Source organism: Aotus nancymaae, unplaced genomic scaffold (assembly GCF_030222135.1).
Source record: "Aotus nancymaae isolate 86718 unplaced genomic scaffold, 86718_ANA_hifiasm-v0.15.2.pri h1tg000004l, whole genome shotgun sequence".
Classification (NCBI taxonomy): Eukaryota; Metazoa; Chordata; class Mammalia; order Primates; family Aotidae; genus Aotus; species Aotus nancymaae.
Window position 1 is genome coordinate 66,338,658 of NW_026988415.1, and position 19,848 is coordinate 66,358,505.

The 19,848-nt window shown below is 36.8% G+C and overlaps 1 protein-coding gene across 11 annotated transcripts in view; it reads left to right on the forward strand.

Moving 5' to 3' along the window:
- Window positions 1–18,723, forward strand: part of ATRX (ATRX chromatin remodeler) — a 282,824-nt gene extending 264,101 nt beyond the window's left edge. For all 11 annotated transcript variants that reach the window (XM_064362920.1, XM_064362928.1, XM_064362917.1 and 8 more), the window contains 5 exons: window positions 1,034–1,183; window positions 2,022–2,147; window positions 2,913–3,008; window positions 3,506–3,634; window positions 15,835–18,723. In XM_064362920.1, the coding sequence (XP_064218990.1) occupies window positions 1,034–1,183; window positions 2,022–2,147; window positions 2,913–3,008; window positions 3,506–3,634; window positions 15,835–16,113 (780 nt within the window). In that variant the 3' untranslated portion in view covers window positions 16,114–18,723. The remainder of the gene's footprint in view (window positions 1–1,033; window positions 1,184–2,021; window positions 2,148–2,912; window positions 3,009–3,505; window positions 3,635–15,834) is intronic.
- The last annotated feature ends 1,125 nt before the right edge of the window (window positions 18,724–19,848 follow it).

Consider the following 19,848-nt stretch of genomic DNA (forward strand, 5'->3'; position numbering starts at 1 on the left):
TCACAGAGCAGGAGTTCAGTGTTCTTACTGAGTATATAAATGATTCCAATTTTTTCAGCTTTTAATTTTTTAATCTTAAAAGATTGGCTTAAGACACCATGATTTCTTAAAAAATATATACTATGATAAATTGAAAAATGTATATCAATTTAAATTTGACCCATGAAGCCGGGCACGGTGGCTCATGCCTGTAATCCCAGCACTTTGGAAGGCTGAGGCGGGTGGATCACAAGGTCAAGAGATCGAGACCATCCTGGTCAACATAGTGAAACCCCGTCTCTACTAAAAATACAAAAAATTAGCTGGGCACGGTGGCACACGCCTGTAATCCCAGCTACTCAGAAGGCTGAGGCAGGAGAATTGCCTGAACCCAGGAGGCGGAGGTTGCGGTGAGCCGAGATCGCTCCATTGCACTCCAGCCTGGGTAAGAAGAGCAAAACTCTGTCTCAAAAAGAAAAAAAAAATTTGACCCATGAGTCTTTACATGTAATTTACATTTGACCTTCCTGCAGTTGGAATATAAGGGCGATATGTTCCAGTTAAACTGTCCTGTAACTGTTTAGATTAATTTAGATTCGTTTTTTTGTTAGTATATTTGTTGGTAGCTAAAGTGATTGTGAAAATAAAGTTGTTTATTATGTATAAATAGGAGTAGCCATGATTTCTAGCATAGGCATCCAATATAATCACTAATTTAAGCATACTTATGTTAGCATTTATCAACTCAGAATTAAGCACCAAATAAAAATGCGTGTGAAAAAAATGTTAAGTTGGTGGAAAGACCTTGAAATCTGAAAAGTGGTCATTTAAAAAAAATTGAAGGCCTAAAACATACTGTATAAACATGAACGTTTTATATAAAAGACTGGTGTTACATGTTTTGTTGCTGTTTTCTAGGTAATTGTCATATTTTTCAGAAATATACGTAGCAATCAGGTTCTGGTTTCTAGTACAGTTGACTGTAGAACTCTGGAGATACTATACTATTCAGAGGGGGAAAATAATTGTCTGTTATTTCAACCCCTCTAAACAGGATACCATACTTGCAGAACTCCTTCAGATACATAAAGAACACATTGTAGGATATCATGAACATGATTCTCTTTTGGACCACAAAGAAGAAGAAGAGTTGACTGAAGAAGAAAGAAAAGCAGCTTGGGCTGAGTATGAAGCAGAGAAGAAGGTAGTTGATGCGAAATGCATTTTCGTTTTCGTTATGTTAGTAATTTGAAAGCAATGAAGGAAAAAAGGGTCACATTTAAAACAGATAATAATAATATAGTGGGTTTTAGGAACACAGTTCCCAATTACAAGAATCTCTTTATGGGTTGGTTTCAACTACCTTTGGTGGTAGAGTAGGAGGAGAAGACAGAAGAAAATAGTTTACACTTAAAGAGTGGTAACCCTATTTCTGCTTAGTATTTATTGAATTGAGTGATGAGTGGGAAGCCATATATTTAGCATCAGTACCCTCTCTTTAGTAAAAAACATACAGGAGCTTAGAGTTTGGAGGTGGAAATAAATGTAACTTTAGCATGTATACCACGAAATCTTAATTTTGGCTGAATATCAGAACACAGAAGTATTTCATTATTAGACGTTAATGCCATTTGCTCCAGCAGCAGCTTTAAGATGATTCTATGTTTTAAACATCAACCCACTTGAGCAAAAATGTACCTGAGTATGGGAAGCCTTATCTTAATACCTGAATCCTTTTCAAACTCCTAACTTATTGTACCAAATTTCTTTAACATTAATGTGATATTCAGAGTCTCATCAGAATTCTCTGAGTTGCCCCCATTCTTTGGGAATTATCAGAAAAAAAGTACACCTTTAGGGGTTAAAGCTTTCCGTGTAATAAGATCTTGCTTTTCAGTGAAAAGAGTGTTTTGTTTGTGTGTGGAAGAGTGTTAATAATTTCCTGGATTTGAGAATGTGGATTCTTTTCTAAACCAGTAGGTGATGTAGAATTTCAAGTTTTAAATCACAATGTGAAAAGTACATAATTTTTTTGTTTTTAGGGACTGACCATGCGTTTCAACATACCAACTGGGACCAATTTACCCCCTGTCACTTTCAACTCTCAAACTCCTTATATTCCTTTCAATTTGGGTGCCCTGTCAGCAATGAGTAATCAACAGCTGGAGGTAAGTTGTGAAGTACAAAAGTAATTTAACATGAATTAAAGGCAATTTCAAGTGCCTTGTTGTTGAGGGTTCACCATGCAGGAATATCACATTCTCCAAAAGATTACCTCTGAATAGACCAAGAAATTTTTCTTTTATTTGTTGACCGTTTTGAACCAACATAATGTTGTAAAATGTGGTTTGTTCAGAGCACAAAGGAATCAGTCGGTGAATTAATATACTTTGAATTATTTTAATTAAGAAACAATAGGACTGCTGACCAGCTTGGGAAATAGCACCTTCTTCAGTTATAAAATATTTATAATAAACAAATTCCTATCTTACTGCTTGAAAGTAAGATAAAATATACTCATTAATTTCTATTTTAGTGCATTATAGATGTACATTTAAATATATAATGCCCAATATTATGAAATAAATTATTTAAAGCTAGAATCAACTGTAAATTAAATAGGAAAGATTGGGTTTTTATTATACCAATAATGACTTAGTTAAATCTGAAACACATTACAAAATGTGCTTATGGATTCATCTAAATTATTAAATTATTGGTGTGATAAGACTCAAACTTTTATCTTCCTAACAAGACCCTTTGGACATTGATGCGTTTTACTCCACTTTATTGACACTGAATTTTGCTATTCTCTTCAATTATTTAAAGAGTTTTAAAAACAACTGCTATAAATTGGCAAATGGAAGGATTCCTATACTTTAACACTGTGCTGTCTTTCTGCCTTATATAACTTACTTCTTGCATTCTTCTAGGACCTCATTAATCAAGGAAGAGAAAAAGTTGTGGAAGCAACAAACAGTGTGACAGCAGTGAGGATTCAACCTCTTGAAGATATAATTTCAGCTGTCGTAAGCTAATTGGCAATTGTCTTATTGCAACCTCCAGTTCGTGCCGTCCACCCCCTACTGCCATTTGTTTTAATTTTTAATTGTTTCCTTTACTTCTTATAACTTGATTTGCGATAGTAAAATATTAGTAGAATGGATGGATAATAGTGTCAAACTGTAACCCAGCAATTTTGCATAATGTTGGCACAAATGAGAAATGGGTGAAATGTAAGAATTAAGAAATCAAAAATCAAACATGGAAATGTATGCGTTGTTTACATAAACATCTTAATTACCAGTTGCACAAATTAAATCTAAGTTATTGTTTCATTCCAGAGATAGCCGGCCCAAGTACAGCAGTGAACAACTTAGTACCGTGTTTTTTAATTGTTTTTCTTTAGAAAAGAATAAAGGAAAAGGGGGGAAAACCTTGGAAAATTCCAAATATCTTTAAATACCTTAATTATTTTTCCTCAATTGTACAGTAATAAGGAATAAATAAAAAATTTTTCTTTTAGTGGAAGGAAAACATGAATCTCTCAGAGGCCCAAGTACAGGCGTTAGCATTAAGTAGACAAGCCAGCCAGGAGCTTGATGTTAAACGAAGAGAAGCAATCTACAACGATGTATTGACAAAACAACAGATGGTAAGAATTCTGACTTTCTAGGTTATGTTTAATTTTCTTGAATTTGAAATAATAGGTTTGTATGATATCTATATCAATAATTATTCCTACTATGGATGGATGGATGGTCATTGGTAATTCTGGAAGAAATGTAAAAAACCCAAGAATGTCAAGTAAATGTAATATATTTTGTTACAACAAAAAACACCTACCCAAAGGAATCCTGGAAGTTTACATAGGATCTAGTCCATATAATTTTATTTCTCATATATTCTGGACATCTGTGTAGGAATTTTTGCCAGAGTTTTATCACATTTGCCATTTTTATTTTATTTAACTTTTAATTTTTGTGGGTATATAATAAGTATATATACTTATGGGGTACATAAGGCATATTGATACAGGCATACAGAGCATAATAATCACATCAAGGTTAAAGATTATCTATCACATAAAGCACTTATTCTTTATTTGTGTTATAAACAATCCAATTATATTCTTCTAGTTGTTTTTAAATGTGCAATAAATTATTTTTGACTGTAGTCACCCTGTTGTGCTATTAAATACTAGATCTCATTCATTCTAACTGTACTTTCGTACTATTTACCATCCCCCATTCCCCTACTCCCTGCTACCCTTCTCAGCCTCTGGTAACTACCATTCTACTCTGTCCCCATAAGTTCAATTGTTTTAATTTTTAGCTTCCAGAAATAAGAGAGAACATGTGAACTTTGTCTTTCTATGCCTGGCTTATTTCACTTAATGTAATGATCTTCAGTTCCATGCATGTTATTGCAAATGGCAGTATCTTGTTTTTTTTTTATGGCTGAGTAGTACTTCATTGTGTATGTGTACTACATATTCTTTATTCATTCATCTGTTGGTGGACACGTAGGTTGCTTCCAAATCTTAGCTATTGTGAACAGTGGCTACAATAAACATGAGAGTATAGATACCTCTTCAATATACTGACTTCCTTTCATTTGAGTGTAGACCTAGCAGTGGGATTGGTAAATCATATGGTACCTCTATTTTTAGTTTTCTGAGGAACCTCCAAACTGTTCTCCATAGTTCTTGTACTAATATATGTTGCTAACAACAGTGTATGTGAGTTCCCTTTTCTCCACATCCTTACTAATATTAATTATTGCCTGTCTTTTGGATAGACACCATTTTAACTGGGGTAAGATAATATCTCATTGTCGTTTGTTTGTTTGTTTGTTTGGTTTTGTAGAGATGGGGTCTCACTATATTTCCCAGGCTGGTCTCAAACTCCTTGGCTTAAGCAGTCCTCCCACCTCGGCCTCCCAAAGTGCTGGGATTACAGGCATGAGCTACCATGCCCAGGTTCTCATTGTAGTGTTGATTTGCATTATCTAATGATTGATGATGTTGAATACCTTTTCCAATGCCTGTTTGCTATTTGTATGTCTTCTTTTGAGAAATGTCTATTCAGATCTTTTGCCCATTTTAAAATCTGATTATTAGACTTTTTTTTTCCTATGAAGTTGTTTGAGCTCCTTATATATTCTGGTTATTAATCCCTTGTCAGTTGGATAGCTTGCACATATTTTTCTCGCATTCTGTGGGTTGTCTCTTCACATTGTTGATTGTTTCCTTTGCTGTGCGGAAGCTTTTTAACTTAATGGTATCCCATTTGTCCATTTTTGCTTTGGTTGCCTGTGCTTGTAGGGTATTACTCAAGAAATCTTTGCCAGTTCAATGCCCTGGAGTTTGCCCAATGTTTTTCTGTAGTAGATTTATAGTTCGAGGTCTCAGATTTAAATCTTTAATCCATTTCGATTTGAATGTTGTGTATGGCAAGAGATAGGGGTCTACTTTCATTGTTCTGCTTTCATTGTTTCGTGGGTGTCCAGCTTTCCACGCACCATTTATTAATGAGACTGTCTTTTCTCCAATGCATGTTCATGGCATCTGTGCCAAAAATGAGTTCAGTAGTGTATGGATTTGTTTTTGGGTTCTCTCTTCTGTTCTCTTGGTCTATATGTCTGTTTTTATGCCAGTACTATGCTGTTTCGGTTACTGTAGCTCTGTAGTATAATTTGAAGTCAGGTAATGTGATTCCTCCAGTTTTGTTTTCTGCCCAGTACAACTTTGCCTATTCTGGGTCTTTTGTGGTTCTATGAAAATTTCAGGATTTTTTTTTATTTCTGTGAAGAATGTCATTGGTATTTTGATAGGGATTGCATTGTATCTATAGATTGCTTTGGGTAGTATGGGCATTTTAACAGTATTAATTCATCCAATCCATGAACATAGAATATCTTTCCATTTTTTTGTACCCTCTCTTCCATTTCTTTCATCAACATTGTGTAGTTTTCATTGTAGAAATCTTTCACTTCTTTTGTTAAGTTTATTCCTAAGTATTTAATTTTGACTGTGGCTACTGTAAATGCAATTACTTTCTCGATTTCTTTTTCAGATTATTCACTGCTGGCATATAAAAACACTGCTGGTTTTGTATGCTGCCACTTTACTAAATTTGTTTATCAGTTCTTAAATATTTTTGCTGGAGTCTTTAGGTTTTTCCAAATGCCAGATCATACCATTTGCAAACAAGATAATTTGACTTCTTCTTTTCCAACTAGGATCTTTTATTTCTTTCTCTTCTCTGATGGCTCTAGCTATGACTTCCAGAACTATGTTGAATAACAGTGGTGAAAGCTGACATCCTTGTTGTGTTCCAATTTTTAGAAGAAAGTCTTTCAGTTTTTCCCCATTGAGTATGATATTGGCTGTGAGTCTGTCAGTATATAGCTCTTATTGTGTTGAGGCATGTTCCTACTACACCTGGTTTTTTGAGGGTTTTTTATCATGAAGGGATGTCGAATATTATCAAATGTTTTTTCAGCATCAATTGAAATGATCACACAGTTTTTGTCCTTCATTCTGTTGATATGATGTATCACATTGATTGATTTGCGTATGTTAAATCATCCTTGCAGCCCTTGGATAAACCCTACTTGGTCATGTTCAACAACATCTTTTTAATGTGTTGTTGAATTGTGTTTGCTAGTATTTTGTTGAGGATTTTTGCATGAATGTTCATCTCGGAAATTGCCTTGTAGTTTTCTTTTTTTGATATGTCTGTCTGGTTTTGGTATCAGAGTGTTAACTGGCCTTGTAGAATGTGTTTGAAGTATTCCCTTCTCCTCTACTTTTCACAATTGTTTGAGGAAAATTGGTATTCTTCTTTAAACGTTTGGTAAAATTCAGCAGTGAAGACATTGGTTTCCAGGCTTTTCTTTGCTGGAAGACTTTTTATTACAGCTTTGATCTCATTACTTAGTAACTGGCCTGTTCAGATTTTGGATTTCTTCATGTTTCAATCTTGGTGGATTGTATGTGTCTAGGAATTTATCCATTTCTTCTAGGTTTTCTAATTTTTTGGTATCATTTCTGTGGTATCAGTTTTAATGTCTACTTTTTAATATTTGATTTTATTTATTTGAATCTTCTCTTTTTTTTCTTAGTCTGACTAAAGGTTTGTCGATTTTATCTTCTCAAAAAACCAACTTTTTATTTATTTCTGCACTGATCTTATTTATTTTACTAATTTGGGGTTTGTTTTCTTATGTTTTTCTAGTTCTTTAAGATGCATTGGTAGGTGTTTAATTGAAGTTTTTATTCTTTTCTGGTATACACATTTAGAGCTGTAACCTTTCTCTTAGTAATGCTTTTGGTGTATCCCATAGGTTTTCTTTGTTGTGTTTCCTTTATCATTTGTTTTAAGAAATTTTTCAATTTTCTTCTTAATGTCTTCATTGACCCACTGGTCATTCAGGAGCATATTGTTCAATTTTCATGTTTTTATATAGTTTCAAAAATTCCTCTTGTTATTGATTTCTAGTTTTATTCCCTTGTGGTCAGAGAAGAAACTTGATATGATTTCACTTTGAATGTTTTAAGATTTGTTTTGTGGCCTAACATATGGTCTTTCCTTGAGAATGATTTATGTGTGAGGAAAAGAATGTATATTCTGTGACCATTGGATGAAATGTTCTGTAAATATCTATTTGGTCTCTGGTGCAGAATAAGTCCACTGGGTTTTGTTGTTGTTGTTGGTTTTCTGTCTTAATGATCTGTCCAATATGTAAAGTTGAGGTGTTGAAGTCTCCAGCTATTATTATTTTGGAGTCTATCTCTCTATTTAGATAGAATAATATTTGCTTTCTATATCTGGTGCTCCAGTGTTGGGTGCACATATATTTACAGTTGTTGTATCTTGTTACTGGATTGGCCCCTTTATATTATATAATGACCATCTTTGTCTCTTGAAATCTATTTTGTCTGATATAAGTATAGCTAGTCCTGCTCTTTTTTTTGTCTTGAAATCTATTTTGTCTGATGTAAGTATAGCTAGTCCTGCTCTTTTTTTTTGTTTCCATTTTCATGAAATGTCTTTTTTCGTCCCTTTATTTTTAGTTTATATGTCTTTATAGGTAAAACGTATTCTTATAGGAAACAGATGGTTAGGTCTTTTTTTAAAAATCCATTCAGACACTATATGTCTTTTGATTGGGGAGTTTAGTCCATTTATATTCAATGTTATTCTTTTTTTAAACTTTCATTTTAAGTTCATGGATACATATGTGGGTTTGTTATATAGGTAACCTGTGCCACAGGTTTGTTGTACAGATTATTTCGTCACCCAGGTGTTAAGCCTAGCACCCATAACTTATTTTTTCGTAATTATTTCCCTCCTCCCACCCTCCACCCTCTGGCCACCCTCAATGTCTGTTGTTGCCCTCTATGTGTTCATGTTTAGCTCCCGCTTATTGGTGAAAACATGGTATTTGGTTTCCTGTTCCTGTATTAGTTTGCTAAGGATAATGGCCTCCAGCTCCATCCATATTTCTTCATTTTTATTTTTATTTTTATTTTTTTTTGAAACAGAGTTTCACTCTTGTTACCCAGGCTGGAGTGCAATGGCGCAATCTCGGCTCACCGCAACCTCCGTCTCCTGGGTTCAGGCAATTCTCCTGCCTCAGCCTCCTGAGTAGCTGGAATTACAGGCACGCGCCACCATGCCCAGCTAATTTTTTGTATTTTTAGTAGAGACGGGGTTTCACCATGTTGACCCGGATGGAATTGATCTCTTGACCTCGTGATCCACCCGCCTCGGCCTCCCAAAGTGCTGGGATTACAGGCGTGAGCCACCGCGCCCGGCTATCCATGTTTCTTCAAAGGACATGATCTTGTTCTTTTTTTATGGTGGCATAGTATTCCATGGTGTATATATACTACATTTTCTTTTTTTTCCCAAGCATCATTATTTATAATTAAGTTTATAGAATATATAACATTTTTAAAAGAGATTGACAGCAGTCTTTAAGATGTACGCTGAGGTCTGGGTCTTAAGCCTAGATGAGAAAGTAGATTTTTGATCTCTGAGATTACTAATAACTGAGTCGGCTGCTGTTGGAATAAGAAAAGCTCTAGTTGTCTATAACATGTTGAGTTTATCAGACTGTTTGTGTTGAGCTGCGTTCAATAAACCAAATGCAGAGGCATCAGTAGCAGACTATGGCTCTGCTGGCTGAGGTTAGAAATCACAGGATGCAACATCTCAATTTTGGCTATGGAACTTGATAATGGGGCATTCCATAATGAATGCCTTTGAGGGGACTTGAGTATGAGTGGGCAGAGGGCACATGTATCTAGAGCTTCAGTCACTGTAGGTATCAGGAAGAAAGGCACATTTAGAGAATACACCTTTACACACATGGATTCTCTTTTTTCCCCCTCTCTTGAATTTATTTTATTATTTTTATTTCCACATTTTCTTTATCTAGTGTACCACTGATAGGCATTTAGCTTTATTCCATGTTTCTGCTTTTCTGAATAATGCTGCAGTGAACATATACATGTATCATTATAATAGAATGATTCATGTTCCTTTGAGTTTATACCCAGTAATAGGATTGCAGGGTTGAATGGTAGTTCTGTTTTACTCTTTGAGGAACTGCCACACTGCTTTCCACAATGGATGAACTAATTTACACTCCCACCAACAGTGTATAAGCATTTCTTTTTCTCTATAACCTCACCAGCATCTTTTGACTTTTTAGTAATAGCCATTCTGACTGCTGGTGTAAGGTATCTCATTGTGGTTTTGATTTGCATTTCTCTAATGATCAGTGATGTTGAGCTTTTTTTCATATGCTTGTTGACCACATGTATGTCTTATTTTGCAAAGTGTCTGTTCATGTCCTTTGCCCACTTTTTAATGGGGTTGTTATTTTCTTGCAAATTTCTTTAAGTTCCTTATAGATAATGGATATTGCTTGTTAGATGGATAGTTTGCAAAACTTTTCTGCAATTCTGTAGGTTGTCTTTACTCTGTTGATAAGTTTCTTTTACTGTGCAGAAGCTCTTTAGTTTAGTTGGATTTCATTTGTCCATTTTTGCTTTTGTTGTAATTGCTTTTGGCATCTTCATCATGAAATATTTGCCTTTTCCTATATCCAGAAATATATTGCCTAGGTTGTCTTCCAGGGTTTTTATAGTTTTGGGTTTTACATTTAAGTCCTTAACACATCTTGAGTTCATATTTGTGTATGGCGTTAAGGAGGGGGTCCAGTTTCAATCTTCTGCCTGTGCCTAGCTGATTACTCCAGCACTTTGTTAATAGGGGGTACTTTGCTGATTGCTTTTGTCAGCTGTGTCAAAGATCAGATGGTTGTAGGTGTGTGGCCTTATTTCTGGGCTCACTGTTCAGTTCCATTGATCTGTGTGTCTTTTTATACCAATACCATGCTGTTTTGGTTACTGTAGCTCTGTAGTATAGTTTGAAGTTGTGTAGCATAATGCCTCCAGCATTGTTCATTTTGCTTAGAATTGCCTTGGCTATTCAAGCTTTTCTTTGGTTCCATATGAATTTTAAAATAGTTTTGTCTAGTTTTGTGAAGAACATCATTAATAGTTTGATAGGAGTAGCATTGAATGTATAAATAGCTTTGGGCACTATGGCCATTTTAACAATATTGATTCTTCCTATCCATGAGCATGGAATGTTTTTCCATTTGTTTGTGTCATCTCTGATTTCTCTGAGCAGTCTTTTGGAGTTCTCATTGTAGATAACTTTTTACCTCCCTTGTTAGCTGTATTCCTAGGTATTTTATTCTTTTTGTGGCAGTTGTAAATGGGATTGTATGCCTGATTTGCCTCTTGGCTTGACTTTTGTTGGTGTATAGGATTGCTACTAATTTTTATACATTGTTTGGTACCCTGAGATACTGCTGAAGTTGTTTATCAGCTTAAGGAGCTTTTTGGGCCAAGACTGGAGTTTTCTAGATATAGAATTATATCATATGCAAACCATGATGGTTTGACTTTCTCTCTTCCTATTTGGATGACCTTTCTTTCTTTCTGTTACCTGATTGCTCTGCCCAGGACTTCTAATAATATTATGTTGAATAGGTGTGGTGATAGAGGGCATCCTTGTCTTGTGCTGGGTTTTCAAGGGAAATACTTCCAGCTTTTGCCCATTCAGTATAATGTTGGCTGTAGGTCTCCTCCTGCTGGGATTCCAGATGCCCGAGGCAAGAGCCAACTTCTCCTTGCCAGTTCAACTCACTCATTCCCCTGGAGTTCTTGGGGGCCAGGAATGAGTCCTGGTGTGTGGTAGCCCCATTCAGAGTTCCCAGCTTTCTCCTCCTTCAACCAACCTCTTCTGTGTCTTCCCTCTGTCCACTCTCATTGCCTTCTCTCTGAAGATTTGTTAGGAATGTCCCAGTCATTCTTGTCTCTCGGTGGCAGCTTTTCCACCTTGCTGCATCTAGTCATCCATCTTATCCAACCTTGTTAAGTTAGGACTTACTCCTGCCATTTTGTTATTTGTTTTCTGCTTGTTTTGTGATCCCTGTCTTCCTTCTTGTCTTCCTTTTAGTTAAGGCAGTTTTCTGTGGTTGTATGTTTTAATTTCTTATTTATTTATTTATTTATTTGGAGATGGAGTTTCACTCTGTAACCCAGGCTGGAATGCAGTGACTCGATCTCGGCTTACTGCAACCTCTGCCTCCTGGGTTTGAGTGATCCTCCTGCCTCAGCCACCCAAGTGGCTGGGATTATAAGTCCCCACCACGTCCAGCTAATTTTCACATTTTTACTAGAGACAGGGTTTCGCCATGTTGGCCAGGCTGGTCTCAAAGTCCTGACGTCAGGTGATCCGTCCACCTCGGCCTCTCAGTGTTGGGATCACAGGCATGAGTCACCACACCCAGCATAATTTCTTGCTTATACTTTTTTGTGTATCTGTTGTATGTCTGTTTATTTGAAGTTACCATGAAGCTTGCAAATAATATAATACATCATTTTAAGCTGATGATAACACTGATTGCATAAACAAGCAAACAAACAAATGAGCAAAGAGAAAACTAATGTTCTGTTGCCAGTGAGTTTTATACCTTCCTATAATTCTTCATTGTTCATTAACATCCTTTTCTTGCAGATTGAGAAACTCCCTTTAGTATTTCTTGTAGCACAGGTCTGGTATTGATGAAATTTCTCAGCTTTTGTTTGTGTGGGAAAGTCTTTATTTCTCCTTCACATTTGAAGGATATTTCACCAGATATGTTCTTCTAGGGTAAAAGTTTTTTGTTGTTGTTGTTCCTTCACCCCTTTAAATGTCTCATGTCACTCTTTCCTGGCCTGTAAGTTTTTCACTGAAAAGTCTACTGCCAGATGTATTGGAGCTTTTTTGTATGTTGTTTCTTTTCTCTTGCTGTGTTTAGGATCCCTTTTTTTTTTTCCTGGCAGTCTTTCTGCTATTTTGTATAAGACTGGATTTTGCAGGGTCCTTTCTTTATCCTTGACCTTTGAGAGTTTATTAAATGGTGGGAGGTAGTCTTCATTGGGTTAAATCTGCTTGGTGTTCCATAACCTTCTTTTGCTTGACTGTTGATACCTTTCTCTAGGTTTGGGAAATTCTCTGTTGTTATCCCTTTGAATAAACTTTATACCCCATCTGTCCCTCTGTCTCCTCTTTAAGGCCAATAACTCTTAGATTTGCCCATTTGAGGCTATTTTCTAGATCTTGTAGATGTGCTTCGTTGTTTTCTGTTCTTTTTTCTTTTGTCTCCTCTGATGGTGCATTTTCAAATAGCCTGTCTTCAGGCTTGCTAATTCTTTCTTCTCCTTGATCAGTTCTGCTATTAAGAGACTCTTAATACGTTCTTCAGTGTGTCAAATGCATTTTTGACTACAGAATTTCTGCTTATTTTAAATTATTTCAATATCTTTGTGAAATTTATCTGATGGAACTCTTGAGTTTTCTCTCTGTGTTATCTTGAATTTCATTGAATTTCCTCAAGACAGCTATTTTGAATTCTCTGTCTAAACATTCACATATATCTGTCTCTCCAGGATTGGTCCCTGGGGCCTTATTTAGTTCATTTGGTGGTGGTGTGTTTCCTGGGTGCTTGTGGACATTGATTCATGTCTGGTTATTGAAAAGTTAGGTATTTCTTATAGTCTTCGCAATCTAGCTTTGTTTGTGCCCATACTTCTTAGGAAGGCTTTCCAGGTATTCGAAGAGAGTTGAATATTGTGATCCAAGTTGTTGGTCACTGCATCTCTATCTGCATTAGAGGGCATCCCAAGCTGGGTAATGCTGTGACTCTTGTAGTCTTGCAGACTCATAGAGATACCACCTTGGTGGTCTTGGATAAGATCTGGAAGAATTGTCTGGATTACCAGGCAGACTCTTGTTCTCTTCCCTTACTTTCTCCCAAACAGAATCAATCTCTGTGCTAAGCTGTCTGGAAAGCTGGTGGAGAGATGACACAAGCACCCCTCTGGCTCCCTCCACAGGGGCCACACTGGGTTAGACCTGAAGCCTGCATGGCAATGGGTCTCACCCAAGCTCCACAGTAACCACTGCCTGGCCTCTGCCTTTGTTGGCTCAAGGTTCTAAGGCTCCACATTCAGCATGTGGCAAAGCCAGCCCCACTTGTGTCCTTCCCTTCTGGGCTGCAAATGTCCCCCAGCCCAAGGCCGGTCCCAAGATGCTATCCAAGATCCAGGGCCTAGAGTCAGAAACTTTAGGAATCTGCTTGGAGCTCTATTCTACTTCGGCTGAGCTGGCACCCAAGCCATAAGACAAAGTCATTTCTACCCTTCCCTCCCCTTTCCACAAGCAAAGGAGTCTCTCCCTGTGTCCACCAGCGCCCTTGCCCCCCCAGGCCCACAGCAGGTACTACCTGGCTACTGCTGATGTTCACTCAGGCCCCAAGCAAGGGCCCTTCAATCAGCTTGTGGTAAATACTACCAGGACTACGACTCTCTCTTCTGGGATATGGGCTCCCCTCCATCCCAGGAAAGGTCCAGAAATGCCATCTAAAAGCCAAGGCCTAGAATTAGGGTCCCCAAGGGTCTGCTTGGTACCTTACCCCACTGTGGCTGAGTTGGTACCTAAACCATATGTCAAAATCCTCTTTACTCTTTCCTCTTCTTTTCTCAAGCAGAAGTCTCTTCCCATAGTGTCCACAGCTGGGAATGTGCTATGTCACACCTGAAGGTAGCATGTCTCTGAGTCTCACTGAAGGCCCGCTGCAAGTACTACCTGATTATTCAGGGCCCAAGGGCTCTTTAGAGAGCAGGTGTTGAATCCTGCTGGGATTGAGTCATTCCCTTCAAGAGAACGAGTTTCCTCTGGCCAGGGTATGTCTGGAAATGTCATCTAGGAGCTAGGGCCTGGAACAGGGGCCTCAGGACTCTGCCTGGTGCCCTATCCTACTGTAGCTGAGGTGATATTCAAGCTGCAAGACAAAGTCTTCTTTACTCTTCCTTCACCTCTCCTCAAGCAAAAGGAAAGAGTCTATCCTGGAGCTGAGCTATGCTGCCTGGGATTTGCAAAGCAGGGGCACAAGCAATCTCCTGGCCACCATGGCTGGTGTCTCACTAGGTCACATGACCCGCAAGCCCAGTGGCTTTCAGCCCAGCCCAGCACAGCACAGCACAGGACTTGGAAGTCTTTGTGGCCTAGATTGCCTTTCAGGTTTATTTAGGACCGCAGAACTCTTTAGTTCTTGGTAGCAAAGCTTGTCAGAAGTCAGGTTCTGCCTGCTGGGGTAGGTGATTTCCCTCTGGCTGTGGCTGGTGTAAATGTTCCCTCTGTGGGTACCAGCTGAGTTCTGCCTGGTGTTTCTTTTCACTGTGACAGGGCAGCACTGAGTTCCAATGCAGAGTCCCACAATCACTGTACTCTCCTCCAAACACACAGATTCTCTATCCCTGCCACCCGGCTGCTGCCAGGGGATGAGTGAAGGGTGGCATTGACAGTTCAAGACTGGTTTTCTACCCCCTTTAGTGCCTCTTTCAGTGATACGAAGTTAAAATCTGGTACAATGATTACTCACCTGATTTTTGGTTCTCATGAAGTTGCTTTTATTGTGGATAGTTTTTCAATTCGGTGTCCCTGCAGGGAGGACGATCAGTGGAGGCTTCTATTCAGCCATCTTGCTCTGCCTCCAGTCACATTTGCCATTGTTAAATAACCTCAAAATAGTAGTATACTTGTCAGTGTGTTTAATTTGAGAATAAAAAGTGAGCTATGGATGATACTTATCAAAGGTTTCTATTAAGTTATATAATTATTTAAAAGGGCGCCGTATTCCAGGATCCTTGATCATGTTTCCCAACACAGTTGTTTGCCAGCCTTCTGCCTTATACTTGGAAAATTCAACTCTTGACACCAGGGAATCCATTTCTGTGGCATGTATTTTACTTAGAAACACTGCAGGGTTATGTGATTTTAAATTATATTAGGAAATTTGAGACATTCTAGGTCAGAATTATTCCTACTGCAAGTGCCTTTCCCTTTGGTGTTTGTCACTAAAATGTTTGTCTGTCATGTGAAATACTCAAAAGAATGACAAAGAAAGGAATCTTGACAAAAAAATGCTGTAACTAATACTTGAGACTAAACACTGTGCGGAACACGTTACTATGGCAACTAACCTAAATGCTGCTTGCAATACAATAGTAAAGACATTAGGAGAATTTAGCCCTAAATGGTCTTACTAACTGGTTTCTACAGTAATGGTCCTGTGAATGCCATCAAATTAGTAATGGTGATAACAATAATGTGTTTTCCTTTTGGTATGGTACCCCCTTAACAAATTGATTTTAAGTCAAAACTTGATACCTCTTTTGAGACAGGTCATGCACTTGTAACAACTCCCATTTTCTCTCTATAGTTAATCAGCTGTGTTCAGCGAATACTTATGAACAGAAGGCTCCAACAGCAGTACAATCAGCAGCAACAGCAACAGATGACTTATCAACAAGCAACACTGGGTCACCTCATGATGCCAAAGCCTCCAAATTTGATCATGAATCCTTCTAACTACCAGCAGATTGATATGAGAGGAATGTATCAGCCAGTGGCTGGTGGTATGCAGCCACCACCATTACAGCGTGCACCACCCCCAATGAGAAGCAAAAATCCAGGACCTTCCCAAGGGAAATCAATGTGATTTTGCACTAAAAGCTTAATGGATTGTTAAAATCATAGAAAGATCTTTTATTTTTTTAGGAATCAATGACTTAACAGAACTCAACTGTATAAATAGTTTGGTCCCCTTAAATGCCAATCTTCCATATTAGTTTTACTTTTTTTTTTTAAATAGGGCGTACCATTTCTTCCTGACATTTGTCAGTGACGTTGCCTAGAATCTTCTTACACACATTGAGTACAGAAGATATTTCAAATTGTTTTCAGTGAAAACAAGTCCTTCCATAATAGTAACAGCTCCACAGATTTCCTCTCTAAATTTTTATGCCTGCTTTTAGCAACCATAAAATTGTCATAAAATTAATAAATTTAGGAAACAATAAAGATTTATATATTCATTCTTTACATATAAAAAAACACAGCTGAGTTCTTAGAGTTGATTCCTCAAGTTATTAAATACTTTTGTACTTAATCCATTTCTTGATTAAAGTGATTGAAATGGTTTTAATGTTCTTTTGACTGAAGTCTGAAACTGGGCTCCTGCTTTATCATCTCTGTGACTGAAAGTTAGAAACTGAGAGAGTTATCTTTGACACAGAATTGTGTGCAATATTCTTAAATACTACTGCTCTAAAAGTTGGAGGAGTCTTGCAGTTATCTTAGCATTGTATAAACAGCCTTAAGTATAGCCTAAGAAGAGAATTCCTTTTTCTTCTTTAGTCCTCCTGCCATTTTTTATTTTCAGTTATATGTGCTGAAATAATTACTGGTAAAATTTCAGGGTTGTGGATTATCTTCAACACATGAATTTTCTCTCTCCTGGCACGAATATAAAGCACATCTCTTAACTGCATGGTGCCAGTGCTAGTGCTTCATCCTGTTGCTGGCAGTGGGATGTGGACTTAGAAAATCAAGTTCTAGCATTTTAGGAGGTTAACACTGAAGTTGTGGTTGTTAGGTTCACACCCTGTTTTATAAACAACATCAAAATGGCAGAACCATTGCTGACTTTAGGTTCACATGAGGAATGTGCTTTAACAATTCCCAGTACTATCGGTATTGTGAAATATTCCTCTGAAAGATAAGAGTCACTGGCTTCTATGCGCTTCTTTTCTCTCATCATCATGTTCTTTTACCCCAGTTTCCTTACAATTTTAAAAAATTGTTTCAGAGTTTTGGTTTTTTTTTTTTTTAGTTTAGATTGTAAGGCAATTATTAAATCAAAATTCATTCAATACCCTTTTACTAGAAGTTTTACTAGAAAATGTATTACATTTTTTTTTCTTAATCCAGTTCTATAAAAATGACCTATAATTTTATTCATGTACAATTTTGGTTACTTGAATTCTTAAAGGAAACATTGTTTTTGACTATGGGAGTCAATTCAACATGGCAAAACCATTTTTGAGATGATGATATAACAGGTAGTGAAACAGCTTAAGAATTCAGAAAAAAAAAGAAAACTGGGTGTAGGCTTTGCTAGGTATCACTGGATTAGAATAAATTTAACATTAGCTAAAACTGCTTTGAGTTGTTTGGATGATTAAGAGATTGCCATTTTTATCTTGAAATAACTAGTGGTAAAACATTGGGGAGCACTAGAATTGTGATAATAGAATCTGTGAGGTTTGGTGGATTCCCCCCCCCACCTTCCCATGATGAGATATCACTAATAATTTCTGTATATTTAGATATTATGCCAGCCGTGTAATCAGATTTATTTAATTTGGCGGGGCAGGTTTGTATTGACTTTAGAAAAAATGAAAAAGACAAGATTTATGAGAAATATTTGAAGGCAGTATACTCTGGCCTACTGTTATCAATTGGTATTTCTACAAGTTCAGAATACTTTAAACCTGATTTACTAGACCTGGGAATTTTCAACATGGTCTAATTATTTACTCAAAGACATAGATGTGAAAATTTTAGGCAACCTTCTAAACCTTTTTCACCATGGATGAAACTATAACTTAAAGAATAATACTTAGAAGGATTAATTGGAAATCAGAGTTTGAAATAAAACTTGGACCACTTTGCATACACTCTTCTCACTGATATTTTAGCTACATAATATGTACTTTGAGTATAACATCAAGCTTTAACAAATATTTAAAGACAAAAAAATCATGTCAATAAAATACTAAAAGGCTCATTTTTATATTTGTTTTAGATGTTTTAAATAGTTGCAATGGTTAAAAATGATGATTTAAAATGTTGCTTGTAATACAGTTTTGCCTGCTAAATTCTCCACATTTTGTAACCTGTTTTATTTCTTCGGGTGTAAAGCGTTTTTGCTTAGTATTGTGATACTGTATATGTTTTGTCCCAGTTGTATAGTAATGTTTCAGTCCATCATCCAGCTTTGGCTGCTGAAATCATACAGCTGTGAAGACTTGCCTTTGTTTCTGTTAGACTGCTTTTCAGTTCTGTATTGAGTATCTTAAGTACTGTAGAAAAGATGTCACTTCTTCCTTTAAGGCTGTTTTGTAATATATATAAGGACTGGAATTGTGTTTTTAAAGAAAAGCATTCAAGTATGACAATATACTATCTGTGTTTTCACCATTCAAAGTGCTGTTTAGTAGTTGAAACTTAAACTATTTAATGTCATTTAATAAAGTGACCAAAATGTGTTGTGCTTTTTATTGTATTTTCACAGCTCTGAAAATCTGTGCACATACTGTCTCATAGAAAATGTATAGCTTTTGTTGCCCTATATAATGGTGGTTCTTTTGCACATTTAGTTATTTAATATTGAGAGGTCACGAAGTTTGGTTATTGAATCTGTTATATACTAAATTCTGTAAAGGGAGATCTCTCACCTCAAAAAAAATTTACATACCAGGAAGCCCATGTGTGTTTGTTAGTTTTGGATGTCTGTGTAATCCAGCCCCATTTCCTGTTTCCCAACAGCTGTAACACTAATTTTAAATCAAGCTGGGCTACCAACCCATACTTGATAGAAAAGCTGCTTACCATTCAGAAGCCATAGCAGGTAGATGGAAACCTTATTACCTGGCGTCCAAAGAAGCTGAATATTTTGTAGCCTTCCCTTAGCTATGCTCATTTTCCCTCCATTATCATAAAATCAGATCCATGTTTACGTTCCCCAAACAAAACTTTTAAAGCAGTTACGTATCTGTCCCAGTAGCCCTTGTTTCCTTTGAGGGTAGCATATTGTGACGCTATAGAGACTATTCTAACAGTAAAACAGGTCAATCCTTTTACATGTTTATTTTACTAAAAATTATGTTCAGGTTATTACTACTTTATTTCACCAGACTCAGTCTCAAATGACTTGGCTATCTCCAAATCAAATATACCCTTAGAGAATAAACATTTTTCTAACATTAATTTTTTTCAAGTCTATAATCAGCCAGTCCCAAAGGAGTGACCAACTTTCAGAAATGCTTTCATCTTTGCAACATTTTATATATACTATTATATGGGGTGAATAAAAAGTTTTAAATCCAAAATATATACTGTGTCAAAGCTCAATATCTGTCAGGTAACTAAACTGTTCACATCACTAGTGTTGGATGTAATAACAGGATAATGGCTCACCCCCAAGAGCTGCCATAAAATTCCCTTATGATAGGCACTACCACTCTCTCTTAGGAATAACCTTCCTGACACCATTGTGCCCCTAAAGTAAGAGAATCATCCTTCGTCTTTGCTCTCTAGGGATCTTTCTGATCGTGACTGCTGCACACACACCTTCACCAAGAAAGAGCATATAAATTGAGGCCTTTAGTAA